This window comes from Eublepharis macularius, chromosome 2 (genome assembly GCF_028583425.1).
Source record: "Eublepharis macularius isolate TG4126 chromosome 2, MPM_Emac_v1.0, whole genome shotgun sequence".
NCBI classification, from domain to species: domain Eukaryota; kingdom Metazoa; phylum Chordata; class Lepidosauria; order Squamata; family Eublepharidae; genus Eublepharis; species Eublepharis macularius.
Genome location: NC_072791.1, coordinates 22,510,674 through 22,535,661, shown reverse-complemented (window position 1 = coordinate 22,535,661; position 24,988 = coordinate 22,510,674). Strand labels below are relative to the sequence as shown.

At 45.4% G+C, this 24,988-nt stretch overlaps 1 protein-coding gene across 2 annotated transcripts in view; it reads left to right on the top strand.

Annotated features, from left to right (window-relative positions):
* The first annotated feature begins 3,481 nt into the window (after nucleotides 1-3,481).
* Nucleotides 3,482-24,988, top strand: part of RCOR1 (REST corepressor 1) — a 168,606-nt gene continuing 147,099 nt past the window's right edge. For both annotated transcript variants that reach the window (XM_054971713.1, XM_054971711.1), the window contains exons 1-2: nucleotides 3,482-3,978; nucleotides 4,071-4,130. In XM_054971713.1, coding sequence (XP_054827688.1) covers nucleotides 3,735-3,978; nucleotides 4,071-4,130 — 304 coding nt within the window. In that variant the 5' untranslated portion in view covers nucleotides 3,482-3,734. The remainder of the gene's footprint in view (nucleotides 3,979-4,070; nucleotides 4,131-24,988) is intronic.

Here is a 24,988-nt window from a genome sequence, read left to right as displayed (position 1 = left end):
TGAGTCAGGAAAACAATGTAGAAGAAAGGTTTTGTAATGTGTGAACTGGCCCTTCTTTCACTCCACATCACTTCTCCAGCTGGTTTTGAGGTTTACTAAATATGATGGAAGGATGGAGAAGTTGCACTGGGCTGATGGGATTGGTAAGCAAGAAGAGAGAGCCAGTTTGGTGTGGTTAAGAGCGCGGGACTCTGATCTGGAGAGCTGGGTTTGATTCCCCACTTGAAGCCAGCTGGGTGACCTTGGGCTAGTCACAGCTCTCTGGAGCTCTCTCAGTCCCACCCACCTCACAGGGTGTTTTGTGGTGGGGATAATACTAGCATACTTTGTAAACTGCTCTGAGTGGGCATTAAGTTGTCCTAAAGGGTGGTATATAAATCAAACGTTGTTGTTATTATTATTATCAAGCTAGTCCCTTCCCACAAAGTCTGGGCAATGGCCACAGCTGAAAGGGTAATGGATGCCTCTTTTCCTTCCTTAAGGGCATGTGTTTACTTGAAACTACTTTGCCGCAACACCTCCACCATCATCAGAATAGAAGGTAGGCAGAAACCCCTCAGGATGAGAAGTTAAAGGAAAAACAAGCAGAGACAAGGAATGAGGAAGACCAGAAGAAGAATGGAGGATTTACATTCCTCCACTCTCATTCAGAGAAACCCACTCCAACCCCCTCTTAGCTTCCTTATGGACTTTGACTGGATTTCTCTGTCAGAATTCCTAAGCCTGCAAGGACAGAATATCTAAGGGCACCCACTACAGTTTATGTAAATCTTCCATTCTTGCCTCTGAATGCTTCATTCAAATGAAACTTTAAAAATGTGTAAAGGGAAAGGGAGAACCCCCATAAACACTCAATATAAACACAAATAAAGTTCAGTGGTAGATTCCACTATTGCTGTAGAAGCAAAAATACAGCAGAGGTCCACACAACAGCGATTTTGTAATGACGCACAAAGTTGGGTCACCTTGGGTCAGTCTTTCTCTTTCCTGGCCTGACCTCACAAGTTTGTTGTTGTGAGGAAAAAATGAAGGAGAGAACAATGCTGTGGGCAATTCTGAGAGAAAAACAGGGTATAAATAGCTAAAATAAATAAATAAAAATCCAATAGTGCCCATAACCTCAACTTGGTTGGAGACCCCTACTCTAAATACCAGTCTAGGGGCTGAAAGCATTTGGCTCCTTCATGAATGGATGGGTACACTATAATAGAGATGCCATCAACCAGAAGTGAGAAATTTGTTTTTATTTACTTCATTTCTATCTTGCCTCACTCCCCAGTGGGGACCTATTATTGTCCTCTCCTCCATTTTATTGTCACAACAGCTCTGTGAGGTAAGTTAGGCTGAGAGTGTATCTCTGGCTTAAGGTCACCCAGTGAGCTTCCATGGCAGAACAGGGATTCAAACCTGAGTTGCCAGCTCCTAGTCTGAACTTCTTGGGCTGCGAATCAGCACTCTGCTGGTTCGAACCCCACTACTGCCATGAGCTCAGCAGGTGGCTTTGGGTAAGCCTCTCTTTGCCCCAGCTCCCCAGCAGAATTGGGGGGGATAATAATACTATACCACATTGGTTCTCAGTGGGTACAATAGAAATATTAGCTTGTTTGGTCTGAGATTTATTAATTTATTTAGATTTCTAAGCTGCCTTTTCATAGTCCTGCTTCAGGAAGCTTACAGTTAAAATAATAAATTATCAATATAAAAACCTCAAGTCATTAAAATAATTGATAATCCATAGGGAGGGTAGTTGAATAACCATCAGATTTCCTAAAGCAGATTAACAATCTCACCCCACCGTTAATTTTGGGCTGCAATTCTACTAGTGATTACTTGGAAACAAGGATGACGGTCAATACATTTTTCAAAAGATCTCTGTGGGACTTATTTCTGAGTAAACATGCCTGGAAGTACGCAGCAGCGTGTGGACTGGGGCCTAGACTAGTCTTCCTATTGCGATTCACAAAACACTTGCATTTTAAATTCCATCTGTCTAGGTTCTTGCAATCTGCTTTGGGAAACGGAATTACACAGAAGCAGTCAGTCAGTGTTCAAAGGACGTATGGCTGTATTCTTAGTTTCCTCAACAAGACGCAGGCCTTGAGGATCGAAACAAAGGCACAGCCTCTACAGCCCCAGCAAGCCGCAACTTCAATCCTGCAAAACTCTTCAAGGCTGCCTCTATTTTTCTCCTTCCCTATGTGGAAAAAAATGGTTAGATGTTGACAAGTTCTCTCCCTGAGCCACCATCTCTCCCCCCTCCCTTCTCCTGCCTCCTCCTCTAGTGGAAGGGGAGGGTGGATGTGGGGGGGGGAGAGAAGAAGGCTCCCTCACTTTGGCACGAATCTTAAATACAGCTTGGGAAAAGAAATACCATTAATCCTGTTCTATGTCTCTTGCCCTGTTGGTGGGTCTCAGGGGTGGACGAAGAGGGCAGAGTCCGCTCAGTTTCTCCGTGTGTTTCAAGGAGGCATTTGCCATCTCCTTCGGGGCTTTTTGGAAAAAACACACACATCATTTTAAAGCATTTTTTTTTTAAAAAAACATTGTTACTTGAGTCCTCCCTGTCGCTTCCTGCCTGTGCAAATCTGCTGGAAGTTGCCCTTTTTGTACTGAGAGGTGGGAGGTTTTCCTGTGCGATCCTATGCAGAGTTGCTCCGGCCGAAGCCAATTGATTTCAACCGGCGGAGACCAGTGCAACTCTGCATCGGATCGCCCTGCGAATCGCGTTCCCTCCAACTCGGCGCCACGAGACACGACCCATTTGCTTAAAACTCCCCGCAATTCAGAGAGGACTTTTCCTACCTCTCCCTTTCCTCTAAAAAAGAAAAGAAGGCTCGGCCACGAAAGGAGAAAGAAAACCTTTCCTAGCTACTTTCCCACGAGTGGGAAGTAGAGGGAGGGGGAAAAAACCCCCAGCCTGGAAACACTTCGTGGGTTCGAGATTTGTTTCTTTGTATGGCTATTCCATTCAAACTGTGCAGCGTGCCTCCGGTAACCTTCCGCCAAGGAGGAGGGGGGTGGAGAAAAATAGTCCCCAGCTACTCTTCAGACTGATGGGGGAAGTACATTGCAATGCACTGCGCCTCCCTTCTTGCGCGCCCTAGCCACTCCGCTTGCTTGGCACCCCGGTCCGCTCCCTCCCGCGCGCATCGCCCCGCTTTAAGCAACTGCCCCCCCCCCTTTCCTCTCTCTTTCCCCTCTAAAGCTACAATGTAGCCTCGGAACGAGCTGTATCATTGGGCGTCGGATCGCCAAGCTTCCAACCACGTAGAGCAGGGCGATAGACGCCTCCACCTAACCTGACGAACGGAAGCCCCGGGCCGGCTTGACGGACAGGGAGGGAGAGCCAATGAGGAGGGAGGACGGCTTCCCAAAATGTGGGGGCGGCCAATGGGGGAAGACCGGTGGGAAGGCCCGCAGCTCGGGTTGACAGAGCTCGGTCCCAGTTGCAGGGAAGTGCAAAGGGAGGGATGAGCTTCAAAGTTCGAGGTTGGGGCTCGGTGCAGGGAATTTAAAACTGCAACTGCGCCGGGGGAGGGGGCAGCCCGGGAAGCCCACACTTGCCGTGCTTTGCCACTCCCCAGGGTCACTTGCTCAGCTGATTCCCCCTTCCCTCTTTCTCCCCCCCCAGCTTTTTTATATATAAAAAGCCCTTCTATTATTTTCCTCCCCCCCCCCACCTCCGATTCGGGCTCCGATCTCTCTTTCCTTGACTTTCTTTGCCCCCTCATTCCATGCCAGCCATGATAGAGAAGGGCGCAGAGGTCTCGGGGAAAAGGCGAGGCAGGAACAATAATGCCAGCAGCGCGACTGGCGCTTCCAACAACGCCTCTGCCGCCTCTGCCGCCGCCGGGGCTCCCAGCGCTAACAATGGGAATCCGAAAAGTTTGGCAGCGGCAGCAGCGCCTAATGGGAATAGCAGCAGCACCAACTCTTGGGAAGAAGGCAGCTCGGGGTCGTCCAGCGATGAAGAGCACGGTGAGTGGAGTGGAGTAAAAACACCTCCCCGTCGCTTTTTCTCAATTAAACATTGTTACTGTAGTTATTTTATTATTGTTGCTATTTTGCAGGAGGAGGCGGCATGAGAGTGGGACCCCAGTATCAAGCGGTCGTGCCCGACTTCGATCCCGGTAAGTCAATTTTTAAAAAATGGAACAAAACCAACCGCGACAAAACTCCCCGAAAGACGAAATGTAATCTTGCAACGCCTGCCTGCGGGACTTCCCTTCCCGAGGAGCGATCGTGCGCCGCCCTCTCGTTTTGACTCCTCTGGGAGAAACTGGCCCTGGCCGACCCCGGGAGCCTTTACTCGGAAGTAAGTCCCGCCAACTTCGGTGGGGCTTGACTCCCGCGTAATTACGCGTGGGGTTGCCTTTGTGTGTGTGTGTGTGTGGTGTCCTCAAGATTGAGGGGCTGAGTTTGGGGCGGGGCGGGGGAGGGCTAGAACACTTTCTTCCTGCCTTTATGGTATATCTTTGACAATGGAGAAAAATGTATTTTGAAGAAGCGGGAAGGGGACAACTCCGCCCCCCTCCTCGTGTGTGCCTCCCCCCCCCAGATCTTGGGCAAAGAATAGCAACGAGGGGGTGAGGTGCTGGGGAGGGAAACGTGCTCTGGAAACGTGCCACCATGCTTGGGGAGAGATTCTCTGGTTTTACTTCCCTCTGTGAAATCTCATTAAAACTACATTCTCTTATGTGTCTCTTTCTCGGTCTCCGGGCATGAGTGTGTTGGGAATGGGTGGTGGCAAGAGAACTAGACCTAGCTGACTCCATCTAGTCCAGAAGCGCCAGGATTAATCTCTCACCCCCCCTTTCCCTGCTTTCAGGTGTGGCTACTATTCGTGGGGGGGGGGGAGGGGGGAAGCTGGCCCTTTATGAAAATCGGTGCCAGTCTAGCCCCTTAGACTCCTCCTCTCTCCCACCCCTCCAACCTCCAGAAATCAATTATTTTAGATGCAATTAACCTAAATCGAATTACTTTAAAAAATTAGTGGTTTATCTGATTGGATTTTTGAATGGCGCTGGGAGGACTGGATTTGCCCCACCTCTTCCTTTTACCCTCTTGACAAAATTTAGGGCGAGTGGAGTGTAGAGGACTGGGGGGGGGGTTGGGGGTGGAGAATCGATTAATAATAATAAAGTCATCCAGGGGCTGCTTGGTGTGCTGGGTGACAAAACAGGAAGACAGATTTAACCAGCAAGAGACAGTCAGTCAGTGGGGAGAGGTTTTAATTTTCTTTCCTTGTGGCTTGTATATCTGGTGCAACCGCTGGAAGTGGCAATAATAGACGCCTTGCATTCTTGCCACCTCAGGATTTATTGAAATCAACTGTTACTCTACTTGCAGGGGTTTTTTGTCGGGGGGGGGGGGAGAGAGACACATCTCCATGGGCTTGGTGTTCCCCACGCTTCGGTTTTTGGTAGGTTTAATTTCAAACGGTACGTGAAGAAACTGAGCAAACAAAGGAATTCAAACATTACTGTAAGGCAGAGAACTACAAAATTGTGCTCTGTGTGTGCGAGAGCTATGTCTGACTATTGTTTTAAAAAAGGTGGGGTGTATTTCCTTACTTTTGAAGTATAGGCATTCTTATTGTGTCTTTGTCACTGCAGTTTAATGCCGTGTGTGTGTGGCTTTTTTAAAAAAAATTCAACTGTCTTATGGTCACACTACAGATGATTCCTGCATAGAGCTAACTTAATAGGATCCTCTGTTTCTCAATTCTTCGTTGTAACACCAAAACAAGACTTACCCCTCCATCTACTATGAAAAGATAATTTCCGTAGTGCGATCCTGAACCACTCAGTCTTGATGGTTCTTCCCCCCCCCCAACTTCACTTATAGTTTGTGTGATTGTACTTGCATTTTATGGAGAATTGCTGAAGGATTGCCTCTCAGGAAGTCTCCAGTTCAAATCTCCTCTGGCTACAAACTCGACAGAAACCTGATCCTTGTTCGAAAGCAACTCCCAATGAGAACTTTTAAGTCAGGGCAAATAGGGTTGTTGCCCAGGGCTGTGTAGAAAGGGCCTGGGCGCACATGAGGCCTGAAGTAAGTTGCTGTTCTGTCAGCTTCACATACGCCCCTCCCCACCAGTCTGCAATTTTCAATGATTTAATATCAAACCTATCTGAACGATATTGTAAAGACTACTGAGCAGTGTACCATGCGTGGAATAAAATGCTTCATAAATGGAAACTATATTACAAAGCAACCTGTGAGCTTTCACTTGGAGTCCTTATATTTTTGAGCGTAACAGGATATTTTTTATTTTTGCTTTTCTTTTCCCACCCCCCAGCCTGTCATAGCCATATATGTTTCCATGCAACACTGCATGGGTCCAACTTGTTGTTGGGTGTGTGATGAATGTGTGGACATCTGTTTGCCATGTATATGTGTGTGTGGGGGGGGGGAGTGTGATTTCCTGTTCTGTGTATGCATGGCAAAAAAGTGTGTATATGAGATATCTGTCATCAAAGGGGATTCCTGTGGTTAACTTCTGTGTAGGAAACTCATTTTGGATGGAGTGGCCCTTCTTAAGTAAGGGGTAGTCTCTCTTTTTTTTAAAAAAAAATCACTCCCCGTTGCTGTTTTTTGCTTGTGTGTGTCTGTTTAGTGATCCAGCCTTCACAGCAGCATAAACTGATATGTGTGGATAAGCCAAGCGACACTGTTACCTCTAAAGGGTCGGTCATTTTGTACGTTCCACCCCGAGTTACCATTGGTGTCTGCTCTGCTGTCTGCTCATGTCCCAATTATCCTGTTAGGCAATATCTACAGTACAAAAAACAAAGCCATTTGAGACACGTTGAATTGTCCCATGGCTTCCCTATGTGCCTGGAATATGCTGTTATAGGTGGGTGCAGAAATATATGAGAGAATCCTGCTCCTGTCCCAGAGGAGAACTGGGATCTTATTGTTACATAAGACATGTTTACTTCCATTGTACCAGCAACATCTTAAGTGGGAACTGTGGGAATCAGCATAGAATGGGGTTACTTCCCAGGTGTTGATTCCCATGTCACTCGCCTGTCCAATATGGACTCAGTGACTTGGCCATGTAGAAACGGCTCCCATAATGCAATCTGCTAAAATATGCTTCTAGGTTTAGGTGGGGCAGTTTTGTGGCTTAAACCACATGAGACTGCAGAAAAGGTGCACGCTCGTCGTTCAAGCAAGTCTTTTTGTGTTGGTGTAACATATGAAAAACCTATGCTTATTTTAAAACTTTAAAAAAAATCAAACTGAGGTCTTGTTAGAAATTCTGTTCTGTGGTTTGAGCAGCTGATGGTTGCACATGAAATAGTTAAATTGATGATGAAATATTCTTGTTGGCTGTGATCGGGATGCCAGTTACTAATTTGTTCGTGCTCTAGAGAATCCTGTTACCTAAATGCAAGAGACTGCATGTATACAACGGGATTTTACTTCTCTCTCTCTCCCCCCCTCTCCCCCGTCCCATTTTAAAAAGGAGTTTGGCCTATGGGTCTGTTTTGAAAGTGCAAGCTGAAGTTCCACTTCACCCACAAATGTCCCCTTTAGAGCTCCGGTGGATGGCTACACATGTGCTACCTTTTACCCCCTTGAAGTTTCATTTTTAACAGATCCACTTTGTAATGAAGTTCTGTACTAATTGGAGGAGAGAGCTGTCAAATGACTCTACAGCCTGACACTGAGGTATTGCTTAACTCACGCAAATGTCAGAAACGTCAAATGAATCTTTCCCGGAAGTATTTTTGTTCTCGAATGTCAGCAATTCCCATTTTTTTTTTACCGGGGAAAAGTACGTTGTTTAAGCCTCTCCCTTACGTAGTAAGAAAGCAGTTAAACTGAGGGCCAAGCTACACATGACGAATGACACTTGAACAGCAAGTGTATTTCTCCCTGTTCACTTGCCCTCCACTCAATCCACTTGCCATTCAAGTGTCATTCGTCATGTGTAGCTTGGCCCTGATCAGCATTGGGAACAATCCCAGGCACTTTGTTTCCTAAATACCTATGGATTTGATGCTGCTAACAACTAGAATTTTTCCTCTGGCCTGTCTCTTAACCTACAGCAGGGCTTTTTTTCTGGGAAAAGAGGTGGTGGAACTCAGTGGGTCGCCAGCACAGGACCACACAATGACATCACTTTGGGTCATCTGGAACAAGGGAGGAGTTTTTTAAAGTTTAAATTGCCCTCTGCGGAAATGGTCACATGGCTGGTGGCCCCCGCCCCCGGATCTCCAGACAGAAGGGAGTTTAGATTGCTCTCTGCGCCGCTCCAGTGGCATGGAGGGCAATCTAAACTCCCCTCTGTCTAGAGATCAGGGGGCGGGGCCACCAGCCATGTGACCCATTTTCAAGGGGTGCTAGAACGCAGTTCCACCATGTTCCAGCTGAAAAAAAGCCCTGGCTTACAGTGACTTTTTAAAAAGTGGACAGTTTAACGATTGCATAGAACAATAGGGAGTGTATGCTTTCACCGACTGTTGACTTTAATGGATGACTGTTGAGCTTCTTGGGAGGCTGAAACCAGTAGTGTAAAAATTTATAATCTCTTTGTTTAAGAAAGCAGCATCTAGGTACCACCTTGGATGTAAGCAGAGTTCATAGTGGTCATTTCCTTTTTGGTAGGCCTGGAATGCAAAAACACAAAAGTTACTTGAAACGTTACTCCCCTAGAGTTTGGTGTAATGGCTGTAGTGTTGGACCAGATATCAATGTCTAAATAAAAACTGGGCACAACGTCAGTTCTTGTGGTTTTTTATCCTCTCAGCCAGAATATTTCCTTGTTTAAAGAAAACAGATTTGGTCAGGGCATGACAACTGCCTCCAGGGCACTTCTCTCATAGTGGCAAAGATCTCTTCTGCATAGAAACCGTGGCTTCCCTTGGAAGTCATGCTGTTGTCCTCTGGGTGCCTCGTCCAGGGCATCTAGAAGACAAATGATCTAGGATGAGCTGAACCCGTTGTTATAGCCCTGTCAAGCAGTCTTCAACAGCCATCCCAGCTGGATTTAGTGCAGGAGTTCCCTCTGGAGAACTTCTGTGTGAACAGCATCCTTCCTTTGTGGAGGTCAGGACAGCATTTGCTGTCTTCAGCTCCTGCTGTATTGTTAGATCTAACCGGATGCCAACGAGGAGAGTTGCCTTTCCTTACAGGAAGGGTTCTTGGCTCACCTGAGGACTTGTTAGGCTAGGCTAGTGCCATTAGCGTTTTGTGTGTTATCCCTGCATGGAGCCTAACTTGGATCTGGGGTGTAAAGAAGCAGAAATAGCAGCTGAAACTTGACAGAAGGCCTGTAGTAGTTTAGCATAGGGTGAATTCATATGGTCTCTACATGTTGCCTAGTTCAATAACCTCACTTTAAGAGCCTCCCCGTAGCAGCCATGTTTGTTATAACAAAAACAGAGAGGCCTCTTGATTGCAATATAAACTGGCCCGCTTAACTCAGATGCATTGAGTGAAGTTCAAAGATGGTAGATGTATATGTCCACAGAGCAAGATTCAAGCCCAGTAGCACCTTAAAGACCAACTAGATATATGCTGAGGAGGGGAAAAAACCAAGTGTGGGTAGTGGAACTAAAAGCCCACACAGTGGAAAAGGTAGCAGAAGACCGATTCCATTCATATGCAGATCCCGACTATATTCAGAATGAAAATAGTATTGTGGGGGAACAGAGCACAAAGATACTCAGTGTTCAGGTAACGACCAATAGACTTGCATTAATGTTTTCTGTAGAGCCGGTGTGGTTAAAGTGTTGGACTAGGATCTGAGTGACCCAGTGAGATCCCCAGTTTGCCATAGAAGCTCGCAGGGTGACCTTGGTTCAGTCACACTGTCTCAGTTACACTCTTTCTGCCTAATCTACCTCACAAGGAGAGGTAAAAAGGAGAGGAGACCAATGTAAGCTGCTTTGAGTCCCCATTGGAGACCCCGTCCCCTATTAGGTAGTCATTCCCACAAAGGCATAGACTTCTTCATTTCAGGGGGGGTTGGGGGGGTTGGACTAGATGGTCTGTATGGCCCCTTCCAACTCTATGATTCTGTGATTTCAGTGGGCTTAAACTGGAGTAACTCTGCATAAAAGCCCACTGCTAGTAAGCCAGTAAGTGCTCCTCCAATCAACTAGTAAAGCGTGACCAACTCTGTAATCATTTCTCCAAACTTTGGGCTTTGGTAGATTTTGTTGAGAGCCAGGGTGGTGTAGTGGCTAAAGGGTCGGACTAGGATATAGGAGACCCAGGTTGAGATTCCCAGTTTGCCAGAGAAGCTCGAAGGGTGACTTTGGGCCCGTTACACATTCTCAGCCAACCTAACCTCACAGGGTTGTTCTGGGAATAAAATGGAGGAGAGGAGAATCATATAAGTTGCTTTGGGTCGCTGTTGAGGAGAAAGGTAGGGGAGAAATGAAGTAAATAAATACATAAAATAAAAACGGGCTCTTGCTATCTCCACAGCTCCCCCTGCATAGCCTTTAAGATGAATACTAACTGTTTGAGGTTGAAGACTGGCGCTTTTGTCTTGATTCAGCGATGGGAAGGAGTGCTGTGTGACAATGTGTGAGAATCCCTGTGTTAGACTGAGCTTGCCTTGTTTCCTTAATTGCACTGGAGTTCGCCTTCCAAACTGTAAATTTGCTAATTGAATACCAACAGTGCCCTTGGAACAGTCAGGTTCCTAGAGCTTACGTCTGTACAGATATACTATTATCTGTCCCCTTCTTCGGCAGCTACTTACAGGGGGGAAGTGGGGGTTCCACAAAATATTTCTTTGTGAAAGCAATGATACTTGCTTGTATTAGAATAATAGAACCATAGGGTTGGAAGGGACTTCTAGGGTCATCTAGTCCAAACCCCTGCACAGTGCAGGAAATTCCCCCCACCCCCCACACACATTGTTTTCCCCTTGTAAATACTCTCTGTTCTTCCTGGGAAAATGTATTTTGATTTTTACTTCCTGCTGATGCTTCCTGCTTTCTTTTTATTTAGTTCTTTATGCTGCTTGTTCCTGCAATGTTTTCATGGTGTGCTTTTTTTTTTTTTGCCGTTGGATCTGAAAACATGTAGATTCTCTTGAGAGAGAAGAGCACAAAAGGAAACTCTCACCAACTTTCTTTGGATGAGATGAAATATCTAAAGGCTATTTTTGATTGGACAGGGGCTTTTATTTTATTTAGCTATTTATACACCCATTTTTCCCCTTCCCAGTAGAGAGAACAGTGGCTTACGACACAGTTCTCCCTTCTTCCATTTTTATCTTCACAACTGCAACAAGCTTGTTATGTAGGTTAGGCTGAGACAGTGCCTGATCCAAGGCCACCCAGTGAACTTTCATAGCAGAGTGAAGATTCAAACCTGTGACTCTGGGATCCTGGTTCGACATGCTAACTACCGTGTACCATGCGGGCTGTTTCCAAAGTATGTTATTTCTTTCATTGCCTTCAAAGCAACCATGATTGTCCTGAGCTTGAATAACGTCTTTGGAAGCTGCAGAAGTTTTTCTTGTTTAGGTACATTCATCAGTTTGGTGTGGGGTTAATGCTGACCTCTGTTTTTCATGTAAGTGACCCGAGTCTTACAGGGCATTAGAATAGTGTATTCTTGCAGGAAGTGATTGACACTTGCCACACACACGTGTTGTCCAAGAAACCTGCATGGCTAGCAAATTCTGAGCATGGAACATGACTGTTGGTTGTGATTTTGGAAGTCTATTAAGTATTGCGCACACAAGCTGTGCCTGTTTTGCATTAAGGGAAAAAACCTTATAAGAAGTGAAGACCAGGTACATAGTTTTTGTTTTTGTGCATTTAAAACATTTTTATGCCACCTTTCCATCCAAATCGAATCCCCATGGTGGTGAACATGAAAAAATTTAAGTATTAAAAGAGGATTTAAAATAATATATAAAACAATTCAGTAAAATCATAGAAACATAGAAAGATTGAGTTGGAAGGGATCACAAGGGTCATTTAGTCCAACCCCCTGCACAGTGCAGGAAATTCACCGCTACCCCCAACTTTCCCAGTGACCCCTGCTGAATGCCCAGAAGAAAACCTCCAGGATCCCTGGCCAAATTATTGGCCCGGAGGAAAATTCCTTCCTGACTCCAAAGTGGCGACTGGCGTAATAAACATATTAATACACAAAGTCAAAACCAGGGAGGACGGCTGATAACAGTTATTGAGGGTACGTCGAATGAAACAAAGAAGTCTTCACCTGCTGGCAGGAGACAATGATGGAGGGTGAGTTGTGGAAGGAGTTCCAGAGCTGAGGCACTACTCCCAAGAGGGGCTGTAGTTCAGCGGCAGAACACCTTCTCGGCATGCAGAAGGTCACAAGTTCAGTTCCTGGCATCTCCAGCTAAAAGGGTCAGGCAGAAGGTGATGTGAAAGATCTCTACCTGAGGCCCTGGACAGCTGCTGCCAGTCAGAGCGGAAAATACTGACCTTGATGGACTGATGATCTGGTTCGGTGTAAGGCAGCGTCAGGCATGTTCATGTGTTCAGAAGTGAAAGAAGCAGGGAGTGTTCCTCTCTCACACTTACTGAACCGTTGTGAGTCTGGGGCAGGGAAAAGGGATTTATAGCATCAGGGAGAAGTGTATTTATGTTTGGAATGCAAGCTATGCTTGCGTTAATGTCAGTGTTTATTCCCCATCCCCAATTCCTCAGGAAGGAACAAGATAGAAATTGAACTCAAATGATATTTGGCTTGATGGTTGTTGTGGGTTTTCCGGGCTGTATTGCCGTGGTCTTGGCATTGTAGTTCCTGACGTTTCGCCTGCAGCTGTGGCTGGCATCTTCAGAGGTGTCTTTTGGTGCTGCACCTCTGAAGATGCCAGCCACAGCTGCAGGCGAAACGTCAGGAACTACAATGCCAAGACCACGGCAATACAGCCCGGAAAACCCACAACAACCATCGTTCTCCGGCCGTGAAAGCCTTCGACAATACATCAATATTTGGCTCTTTCAGAAGCCAAAAACCTGCCCTTGAAGGTTGCTTTTTGGAGATTCCCCATTGCCCGTAATCAGACAAAGCTCCGAGCCCTGCTTTTTTTTTCCCTGAGGGGCTTCCATCTAGCAGCTTCAGTCATTTATAATCTCATGGGTAAATGTTTGTTTCTTTGCCAACCCGGATTATATAATGTTGGGTGGGTGGGTGTCAGAAACGTTTCCCTTGGCACAGAAGAGTAACCCTTTCTTGTGTTAATGATTTCAGGCCCAGGTTTATTCAAGCAGGAGAACAAGGCGGTGAAGAAGGCTGCATTGCTTCAGATTGTAGGTGGCAGATCCCAGTTTTGAGTGTATCATGGCATAAAAAACCAGACCAATCAAAAACCGTGACAGTATTCTGCTCCCTTTCCCTGCTTCCTGTTTGCATCGAGTTTATAACCTGGGGGAGCTTTTCAAAAACTTTCTTAACTTCATTTATACCCCGTCTTTCTCCCCAGTGGGGAGTGACTTACATAATTTCCCTTTCCTCTGTTTCATCTTCACCAGGGGCCATTTCCTAGAGAAAGAGCTGGAGGAATTCATTAGCATAATTCATTAGCATATGCCACACCTCTTGCTGTCATTGGAAGTGTGTCATTGGCATAACAGATTTGCATATGCCACACCCCTGACATCACCTATTCTGGCTGTTTTGGACCCAATCCTGGCCATTCAGGGCCGAAATTGGGCCCAAAATGGCAAAAAGGGGCTGAAAATGGCTGAAAAGGGGCACAAAATGGTCAGGATTGGGCGGCTGAGTGGGAGAGTGATCCACCACCTGTCAGAGGCCCGATCCAGGCCATTTCGGCCCCAATCCAGGCCAAAACAGGCCCCAAATGGCCAAGAGTCAGGTGGGCGGGGCCACCTGACATGTGACCTCTTTGGGGAACTGCTGGAACTGCGTTCCTGTGCGTTCCCCCTCGAAATGAGCCCTGATCTTCGCAACAACCCTGTGTGGTAGGTTAAGCCAAGTGTGTGTGAGTACCTGGAACCCAGCAAGCGTTCATGGCAAGGTGGGGATTCAGACCTGGGCCTCCCCATTCCTAGTCTGACACCACACTGGCTCTAGTGGGCTAGGGGACCCCCAAGGAGCAGTGCGGAGGGAAATCACTGAAACCTCAGTCCCTGCTGCCGATGGAAGTGCCGTTCAGTTGGCAGAATTGCTGTTATGCTGCTGGAATGGTGATTTGGGATCCGCTGTTTTTCGCTGGAAGGATTTCACACAGTGCTCACCCCTCACCATGAAATTGGGAGAGTACAGCTTAAGAGCAAGGAAGTATGAAGTAATTAAAAGGGGCTTCTCCCCATGTGGGGAAAATGGCCTGTTTTCTTTTTAAGGGGGTGGGAGAAGAGTTGACATGTTCATTTAAACAGAAGGCCATTGAATAAAAAGCTGTTATCTTTTATCTTCTTGGGCGCAGTTTGTAATCAAATGCCCTATCTTCTGGCCCTTTAAAGGTGTATTTAAACAAATGAATGAAACTGTGGCTCAGCTGTGGGTTTGGTCACCTGAATAACTGCTGAAAGTTTACCTTTTTTAATGCATCACCTTGTTGAGTGTAGGGTATTGGATGTTTAAGTAACTCTTATTTCAGTCCCGTACTGGTGTTGGGTCTGGTTCTTCCAATAGCAGATTACATATAAACCATGCTTTGGGAGAAACACTATCAAGCTACTAGTTAATACCTTTTATTAGCTATATTTGCTGCCTTGTATAGGCCAGAAAAAAAAGCCTTAATTCAGTTTTGGATCCACCACAGGCAACCAGGCCAATGAACTGTCATTTATTTGCTGACTTTATTTACTTTATCATCCGCCTTTTTTACTGAGACTCGAGGCAAATTACAAAACAGAAAAAGAAGGCAAGATGACCAGCGTACAAAATTAGATCAGAATGCAAATAAGAAACAGTCAGGCATGCTATAAGCAATGAAGAAACTGGATGGCAAAAACAGAAGACAATGCACTAAAAACAAGGTAGTACAACGAACGGTGCAATAAACTGTATTTCTGTTTCCTTTATATAAGCGCCCTCAGCCCTGACCTCTTCAGAAAAAATGCCCTCCTGAACAAAACTTGCCATATATATTTGCTATAGGAAAGGGTTTGATTGGCTGAAAGATAAACCACAGTAGTGGTTAACAGGGCTCATTTCGAGGGGGAATGCGCAGGAACGCAGTTCTGGCAGTTCCCCAAAGAGGTCACATGTCAGGTGGCCCTGCTCACTTGACTCTTGGCCATTTTGGGCCTGTTTCGGCCTGGATTGGGGCCGAAACATCCCAGATCGGGCCTCTTGACGGGTGGTGGATCACTCTCCCACTCAGCAGCGGCCCAATCCTGACCATTTTGTGCCCCTTTTCGGCCATTTTCAGCCCCTTTTTGCCATTTTGGCCCCAATTTCAGCCCTGAATGGCTAGGATTGGGTCCAAAACAGCCAGAATAGGTGATGTCAGGGGTGTGGCATATGCAAATCTGTTATGCCAATGACACATTTCCGGTGATGGCAAGGGGCATGGCATATGCTAATGAGTTATGCTAATGAGTTCCTCCACCTCTTTTTCTGCGACATGACCCTGGTGGTTAAGATCGCAGGACTCTGGAGAACTGGGTTTGATTCCCCACTCCTCCACTTGAAGCCAGCTGGGTGACCTTGGGGCAGTCACAGCTTCAAGGAGCCCTCTTAGCCCCACCCACCTCACAGGGTGTTGTTGTGGGGATAATAATAACATACTTTGTAAACCACTCTGAGTGGATGTTAAGTTGTCCTGAAGGGTAGTATATAAATCGGATGTTATTATTATGTGAATACTTTTTTTTTCCAAAGGAAAATGGTGAGGAGGGAGGGAGAGGAAGAGAGGAAATAACTCAAGTTCATTTGAAAACATAAATATTGCATTGAAACACTTTTCTAGATCCATCTTGTGGTTTTTCCTCTAAAACGTGACACTGTTATTGTTATCCCACCTCTCATGTGCTCTAGGTAGCTTACAATGCACCCCCCCACACACTTTATGAACAAATCCAGATGATAAGTGGATTTTGTGGCATAGCAGCGGCAACACACAGCCTAACTGGACCAGTGCCTGATAGAAAGAAGAAAGGTTTGTGTGTCCCCCAAAGAAAAATAACAGGTTGTCCTCGGGTCTATCCCTTGCTGGATATAGTACAAAGAAACTGATTTATCTGTTTGTGTTTATTGGGCTTCCAGAACAGATGGATGATTGGAAATAAAGACGCAGTGAGGTGCTTTGAAAACGTGCACAGCTCTTTGGATCTTGGCTTGCTGGAGATTTGGCTAGTGAGAGTTTGATAAAATAAGCATGGAGGATCCACCTTCTCAGAAGGTAGATCTTGAAACGCGCCGTTTTTCTTCTCAGTTTGGTTAGTTGTGTGACTTGGCCAAGTGCGAGGCTCGAAAATCCCTGTGATTAAGACCTTATTATTAACTCGGAAATCTTGGCTGTGATCAAGTTGAACTGTGTCAGGAGGAAGCTTGTGTGGGGCAGGCGGGGGCAGTGTTTCCCCAGCTTCACACTTGGTGTGTTGTTGCTGGGCAGGTGGGACCTTTTCCTTCCTGCACCCAAATGAATGGTACAGTGTTCTGCTGCAGCCATAACGGCTGAGGAGATCGGAGGCACATAGGAGATCGGAGGGAAAACTTCTATGTGGGGTGGGTGGATGTTACGTAAAAATGATGTCCTGAAATGAATATAGGTTGCAATTTTCTGATATGCTCAGGGCTTTTTTTCAGCTGGAACGTGGTGGAACGGAGTTCCGGAACCTCTTGAAAATGGTCACATGGCTGTTGGCCCCGCCCCCTGATCTCCGGACAGAAGGGAGCTTAGACTGCCCTATGTGCTGCCGAGTGGTGCAGAGGGCAATCTCAACTCCCCTCTGTCTGGAGATCAGGGGGCGGGGCCACCAGCCATGTGACCATTTTCTCCGAGGGCAACCCACTGAGTTCCGCCACCTCTTTCCCCAGAAAAAAAAGCCCTGGATACACTCCTGGCTCACTTGCATCTCCTGATACCCTCTGTACCCCAGTCTCTAATACCAGCTTGAAATTAATAACAGTGTGTTCACAAACTATTTTAGAGGTGCTGCTAAGATCTTTTCCCCCCTCCAAGAGTTTCCAGAGAGGGGGCTTCTGTTGTGGTGGAGCCTTGTTTTTGGAATTGAATTTGTTTTGTTTTATTTCATTTATACCCTGCTGTTGTCCCCAGTAGGCCCCATAGCATTCCTCTCTTCAAGTTAATCCTCACAACAACCCTGAGAGGAAGGTTAGACTGAGAGTATATGACTGGCCCAAGGTCACCCAGCAAGATACCATGGCGGAATGGGGATTCGAACCTGGGTCTCACAGATCCTGGTCCAACATTCTCACCGCTACACCTCCCCACAGCTGTTTGCCTGGCTACCTTTTAGCATCAAGTAAAGACTTTCCTTTTTACCCAGACTTTTGCTTGCATTTACTTATTCTGCTGATGGCAAGCTGTTACTGTTTTTGATGTTTTTATTTGTTCTAGCTTCTGGCTCTTGCTTTGATCGTTTTTAACTAGCTGTTATTGATGACTTTTAATAATTAGTAAGTTAAACTGGCTCAGATACTTTGGGCTGAGAATACGTAGAGTATAATTATTTTTGAAAAGAAGATTATTTCCAAAACATTAAAGCAGAAAAGGAAATGGGATTCACAGCACTGTATCTTTATTTGTAAGGCTGATGTAGAGAAATGTCTTAGGAGCATGTGGTAGGCAGGGGCTTGGTGAATGGGGTGCTGAACCCCTCCCCCGCAAATGTTCCTTCAGTTCCTATTTTAATTCCTGCCCCAGCTAGATTTTCCTAGAAAAGTTTGGCTGTAGGGGAAACTGAGGGTTTTTAGCGGGGTGTGTGTGTGTTGCACAGTGGAATTACCAGGTAGAAAGACTGTCAGATGCCTTTTAAAACCTCTTTAAAAGCCTCTAGAAACTGCTGAGGGGAAGTTTGTTGTGATGTTACCAGTTGCCTGTCATAAGGTTATACAAACGTATTTTAAAGTTGGCCAAGACTGAACCAGGAGGAATCCATGGTTAAAGTTCACTCTTCTAGCCCCATTTCAAAGATGCAATCTTGCTCTAGCTGCTGCTGGGTCATAAAAATTCTACTCTATTGACTCTCCAATGTTGTGCGTCTGTAAAAACTTGAGTTGCAAAGTTGCTGGTATGTATCCTAAATTTACTTTTCATGGCTTTTGAGGAACCCCTTGAAATCTACCACACTGTACATATCTGTACCTTACACTTACAAACATTTTAATCATGGCTTGTGTTTGTGTGTGTGTGTTAGTACTAGTGTGCCGTATGGATTTTCTCTTCAAAATAAGGAGTTCTTCACAGAGTACCTTGCAGATTTTCTAATAAGCAAGTTTGACAAGTTCTAGCAGACCTGAAGTCAAAGAAGTTTTAAAATAATATCAAGCCAAAACACAGATTTCTATTACCTAGTTACTCAGTACAGGATTGGTTACTTAGATTCACATTGGCTTTTATCTGTATTTTGCATAATTGGGGTAGGCCTCAGGTATTTAACGTTCTATCCCGAACATTGCTTACAAAGGCCCTTCCTTGTATCTTGGCTGATGTCTTCTGTGTTTGGCCAGGATTGTGTGTAAATTTTTCAGTTACGTAACCCTGGCTCAGCAGTTGAGAAAAGAGTGAGCTGTGTGTTGACTGTGGTTAAGGCTAACCAGGGTTCCCTTCTCAATTGAGGCAACCCTGATTAACTGTAACATTTACCTAACATTAGTACCAATAGAAAAGAGCACGAGTCCAGTAGCACCTATAAGACGAACAAAATTTGTAGTAGGGTATGAACTTTTGTGAGTCACAGCTCACTTCTTCAGGCATCTGAAGTAGTGAGCTGTGACTCGCGAAAGCTCATACTGTACCACAGATTTTGTTAGACTTATAGGTGCTACTGGACTCTTGCTCTTTTCCATTGCTACAGACAGACGATGATTGCCAGCTCCTGGTTGGGAAATTCCTGGAGATTTGGGGGGTGGAGCCTGGAGAGGGCGGGGTTTGAGGAGGGGAGGGACTTCAACTGGCTATAAGACCATAGAGACCACCTTCCAAGGCAGCCATTTTCTCCAGGGGAACTGATCTCTATCACCTGGAAAGCAGTTGTAATTCTGGGAGATTTCCAGCCACCACCTGGAGGCTGGCAACCCGAAGGCAGACTAACACAGCTACCCATCTTGATCTGTTAGTACCAATGTAATGCTTAATTGTATTTTCCACTGTAAGGGAAGGAGAGGGCATGTCATTCTCTAGGAGGAGGCTGGGGTGGCGGGGAAAGAGTATGCAGTTCTGTGGTCTTGCATTCCAGGGGGATATTCTCTTGAACGCTAGCAGCCTCTATTACAAGGTTGGTGGTCCAACTTTATGCTGATTGTCACTCTGTATTATTGTACAGAATGAATATTGAATTCTCTTTGGTAGAAAAGACCCATTGCTTACCTAATGGGACGGCCTTCAACCCAGTCCTTAATGCAGTGGAAACGCTTTTATTGTATTATACCCATACATCTATGGGTTAATCTTTGTATTGCTTTATTGTTAATCCCTGCTAGTAATAGGTATTGTGTACTTGGGTGACAGACACTGAGTGGAAGGTAAAGGAGGCCTCAGACTGGGGAAGAGGCCTCTATTTTCTAATAGCACTGATTGCTGTCAGCAGTCGGACCTTCTTACAAATAGCAGAGATCTGTAATATAGTGGGGCATCATTTTGTTCTAAGGGCTTCATGGGTACAGTGACCATGTGCTTAGATGCTTTGAAATCATTGATTTTCTTTTTAAGTGCTGGGAAGGAGTTGAAGAACCAAGGCACTTCCTGAAAGACTGAGAGGCGTGTTGGTTGGAGCTCTCTTGGTTTCCCAGGAAGTGCACAGGAGAGCAATTCCCCCAAATTCATACACAGTTCTTCTTTTAAAAAACAACCCCATAGTGGCTTTCCCTCAGCTGCCCCTCATCCCAGCAAAGATCGCATCTACACTTGCTTACTGTAGTAGTTACAATGTTGGACTAAGATTTTGAATTGCTCGGTGAGACTGGGTGGCATATACTTTTAGCCTAACCTACATCTCAGGGTTGTTGTGAGGGAAAAAAAAATGGAGGAGCAAATGGTGTAAGCTGCTTTGAGTTCCCAAAGTTTTTTGGGGAAAGGTGGAGCATAAATGAAGCAAATCTTTTTCTGAACTTTGAAAATATACATAAAGAGCCATTGCTTATCTGCACCCCTCCTCCCTCACAAGTGGAATTGTGAGCAAGTTTTTAAAATTTGGTAAACCCTTAAGGAAGTCACTTGATTTAAAGGGAGAGCAGATCTGGCCTTTGGGGCAGCCACTTTGCTCTGCCGTGAGGTGTTGCTGTTGTCCGAAGTACACAACGAGACAGGATAGCTAATAATTTCCTATGGGCTCCATTTCATTCCTACAAGAGTTTATTTTAAGAGAGAGAGAGAGAGCTGTCCTACTGTGCCCACTCCTGCATGTATTTCTGTCTCTAGACGCCATAATTTTACCATCACTCTAGATTTAGTCCTGCTGTATCGATTTGGGCTTCTGTCTATTTTTATTTTTACGGTCCCTAACTTAAACACCGTTTTTAGGAGGGCTTTCTGTGAATACCACCTTCTAATCTTTTTTGCGTGTGTCTCTGTGTGAAGTTGGCCTGTAACATAGTCCGATATAGATAATACCTAGTTTGGAATACTATAAGCAAAATGCCTATATGCTGTTATGTAAGTTGACAGGCTGCTTTCCCTTCCTTTTTTGATGGGAGTAATTAGCCTTGACCAGGGTTTTTTTTCAGGGGGAATGCGGGGGAACGGAGTTCCGGAACCTCTTGAATATGGTCACATGGCTGGTGGCCCCGCCCCCTGATCTCCAGACAGAGGGGAGTTGAGATTGACCTCCGCGCCACTCGGCAATCTAAACTCCCCTCCGTCTGGAGATCAGGGGGCGGGGCCACCAGCCATATGACCATTTTCTCTGAGGGCAACCCACTGAGTTCCACCACCTCTTTTCCCAGAAAAATCCCCTGGCCTTGACAAACTGCAGAGCTGTATGAGTTGGAATCCTTGCCCAGTAGAGATTGGTGAGGGAAGTGGGGAGGATAAGATTGGAACTCGTTGCCTTGAGGGTTGCTGATTCTTCTTTTCACAGTAACATCAGATTTGGGAGCGATGTCTGGATCACACAGCTGAATCAACTTTCTTTCTTCTACTTCCACAATAGAAAAGCAATAGGGTACAGAATTTCTCTTCCCTTTCTCCAGTTGCGTCTGCTTTATTCTTCAATAGGAAATCCGACCACCTGCTGCTATCTTACGAAGTTTTAACTTAAAACAGATGGTGAAGCAACAAGAGAAAATTCATGGTGAGGAACTTGATGAATGCCAGTTGATGGTTGGAAAGCGCACGAAGGGACTACCAGCCAACCTTGTTATTGGTCTAGTATATCTTTATCCTATCTTTCCTCCAAGAAGCTTGGGGGTAGATATACATTGCTTTCCATTCTCCTATTTTATCCTCTCAGCAAACCCTCTGAGGTAACAACAACAACTTTCGATTTATATACCGCCCTTCAGGACAACTTAATGCCCACTCAGAGCAGTTTACAAAGTACATTATTATTATGCCCACAACAGTAATCACCCTGTGAGGTGGGTTGGGCTGAGAGAGAGCTCCTAGAAGCTGTGACTGACCCAAAGTCACCCAGCTGGCTTCAAGTGGAGGAGTGGGGAATCAAACCCGGTTCTCCAGATGAGAGTCCCACACTTTTAACCACTACACCAAACTGGCTGGTAGACTGGGCCATGAGAATGTGACTGGCCCAAAGTCATTGAAGAGTGAGAATTTGAACTTTCCCAGATTCTAGTCTGACGCTCTTAACATCTACGCTTTACTGTTTAGCTTTGCTGAAGCTAAGGTCTAGATCTGATCAGTGGCTTGGTGGGAAACGGTTGGGGAACCTCTTTGTACGCTGCTTTGAATTCCACCCCCCCAAAAGTAGGTTATAAACAAGTCTTCAGAAATGTGGCTGCTTTTCAAGGAGCACCGGCATCAAAGTTTTCTTCTCTGGAGATGAAGACATGAAGTACTAGAATAAATTGGCTCGTTCTGTGGAACCATAGAGTTGGATCCTGCCAGCTATTCTACTCAGTCTGGCTCAATTTCCCTTTTCCTTGCCTTCATTTCATGTCACTTTTATTGATATGGATCTCACATTCCCATTTTTTGTGGTCCTCTTTTTCCAGTGGAAAAGCTAGTAAGACCCAGTACTGAGCACCTTTTAAAAAGCAGGTTCTCACAACTTTGGTTTGCCATTGTTTTTGGTGAACATGATCCACAAAGGCAGGCGCTGGATGGTTTAATCTAGCCCACTCAACCAGAAAGTAATCACAGAAAACAGGGCTGGCCTCTTTTTCACTAGGTTTGCACTCCTATGAAGTGTCCAACTGGGTCCTTTTAGTTTAGCATCCCATTTTGCAACTGTAACTATCTAGGTGCTTCTGCAAAACCTGCAAGCAGGGCACGAACACAACAGCCTTTCGTTGTTGTTTGACCTGAACATTGAATATTCTGGGGTCTGTTGCTTCTAACATAAAAGTTCCATTTCCTGTTCAAGGTTAATAGTTATAGAAAAACAAATGTACAGAGTATAGGTCTAAATCTCTTTTGAAGCCGTATGCTGGTGGCTGCCCTGACCTGGATGGCCCTGGCTAACCCCATCTCGTCAGATCTTGGAAGCTTACACAGTTTTGACCCTAGTTAGTTCTTGGATGGAATTGGAGACTGCTAGGAAGTCTACAGTTGCTACAAAAAGGCAAGCAATAGCAAACCACCTCTGAACTTCTCTTGCCTTGGAAACCTCATGAGGTCACCATAAGTCAGCTGCAACTTGACAGCCCCTTCACCCGAGCCAGTGGCTAATACTCCTGCTTGTAGCGGAGGACTGCACACATTGTATATGCACAGCGTGCAATACTTTCTTCCCCAAGAACTCTCCCAGTACATACATAGAATCATAGGATTGGAAGGGACATTCAAGGTCATCTAGTCCAACCCCCCCCTGCACAATGCAGGAAATTCACCTCCCCTATAACAAAGTTGCTTTAGGTAGGAACAATTTTTAAAGAGTTAGGACAAACAAAACAGTTTTCCCTCAAAACAATACCCCGCTTATGAAATTAACAGCAAAATGCCGCCTAAAAACAGCCTGACATCTCTTACAAAGGGCATAGAAGCCATCTTTAGAGAAGACGGTCCATAAATCTAGGGGCTGCAGCTAAGAGGCCACTGGTGTGTCCAGTGGGATAGTTCAACCAGGAGGCAGCCCCAGGAGGGTCTGTGATAGTGACCAAGCTCATCAGGATTAAACGAATTTTTTAAAAAATCAGACACAAAAGCAACACTCTAACGGGGCTACTTCATTTATACAGGTATAACATTTATACTGTTTTACTTATTTCATTTATAGGTCTGCCTTTCTTGCAAAGACTCGAGGTGGATTACAAAAATTAAAAAACGGCAATACAATTAAACTACATAGACGATTTCTAGACATAAAAACTGATTTTAAAAATTCCTTCCTAAACATTTCCGCTTAGCTCATTCTATGCAATGATTGCGTGAGTGTGTGATGTGCTGTCAAGTTGCTAACAACTTACGGTGACCCTATGAATTAACAACCTCTAAGACGTTCTGTTATTGAAAGCCTTGTTCAGGTCTTGCATGGCTTCCTTTACTGAGTCAGTCACCTCATGTTGGGCCTTTCTCTTTTCCTGCTGCCTTCACCTTTTCTGAGCTTTATTGGAATGATAAGAATATATGATACCGCTACTGTGAGATACAGATCTCCGGCACATAATCAATGAGACTCTTGTTCCCTGGCGGGCATCAATCAGCTCCTTAATGTGAAGTTTGATTCCTATTTGCTGTGTGCTGCTTGAAGAACCTTTAGGAGAAACCAGGGATTTTGTCCTCTGCGGTGAGCAATATAAAACAACTCTCTCTTGTTCGCGCTGTCAGAAGCCATTGCAAGTGGGAAGACGGGGCTGGCTGCCAAAGATCTTGAATATCTCCCACTTACCACACCAAGTTCCTTGTGTGCTTCCTCCCGTGCCCCTACCTGGTTTTGTTTAGAATCTCTTCCTGTCCGATTCCATTGCCACCTGGTCTGTGGCTGCTTGCAATGGATTGACACTCACTGGTGCCCTAAAAAGTTACGAAAAGTTGCACAATGGATCACTGCTTCTGATGGCATCTCTGTGTTTAGTGTAACCCGTACGTCAGCACTTTGTGTGAGTCGTGTAGGCTCTCAAGTCCTCTTTCCCTTCATTTTTATATTATTTAGAGGAGGAAGAGCAATGCAAAGAGGTTCATAGCAAGCAGCCACTTTTGTGTCTAGTCTACTTAAAGCTTCGGGACTTGAGCATTTCCTTTTCGAGTTGCAACGCGAGCAAACCTTTGTGCATGGGAGAAGTGTGGTGTTAAAAGCTTTTATGGAAAGCCTTCTGCATTCTGTAGGCAGTTGTGGGACGCTGCTTCTGAATTCCTGGCGAGGGGGACAGGCAGAGGTGAGTTTCTGATGGAAAGCAAACCTGGTCGTTTTATTCATACTATACTCCTGAAGCTGTTCCTCCTACATTAAATGTGGCCCTCCTGGGACCCTCTTGCTGATTGTGTGTGGCTGCTAACTTCGCTGTTGGTGACAGTAGCCATGGAAACACAAGTAGCAAGGATGAGAGTTTATAACTCCCAACTTGTTGCTATGCAGGCCTACCTCGCTGTTGGTATTAAGTTATCTTAACATTGTAAAGACATCTTCTGATACTTTATCTGTTCGTGAAAGGCAGGGAAGGATCTTTCATCTCTCCTTCCCGGTTGGTCACCAAAATGCAAGACTTGGGGGCAGACACAAACTTATCCCTTGATAATTTAATGCAAATGATAGCAATGGAGGGG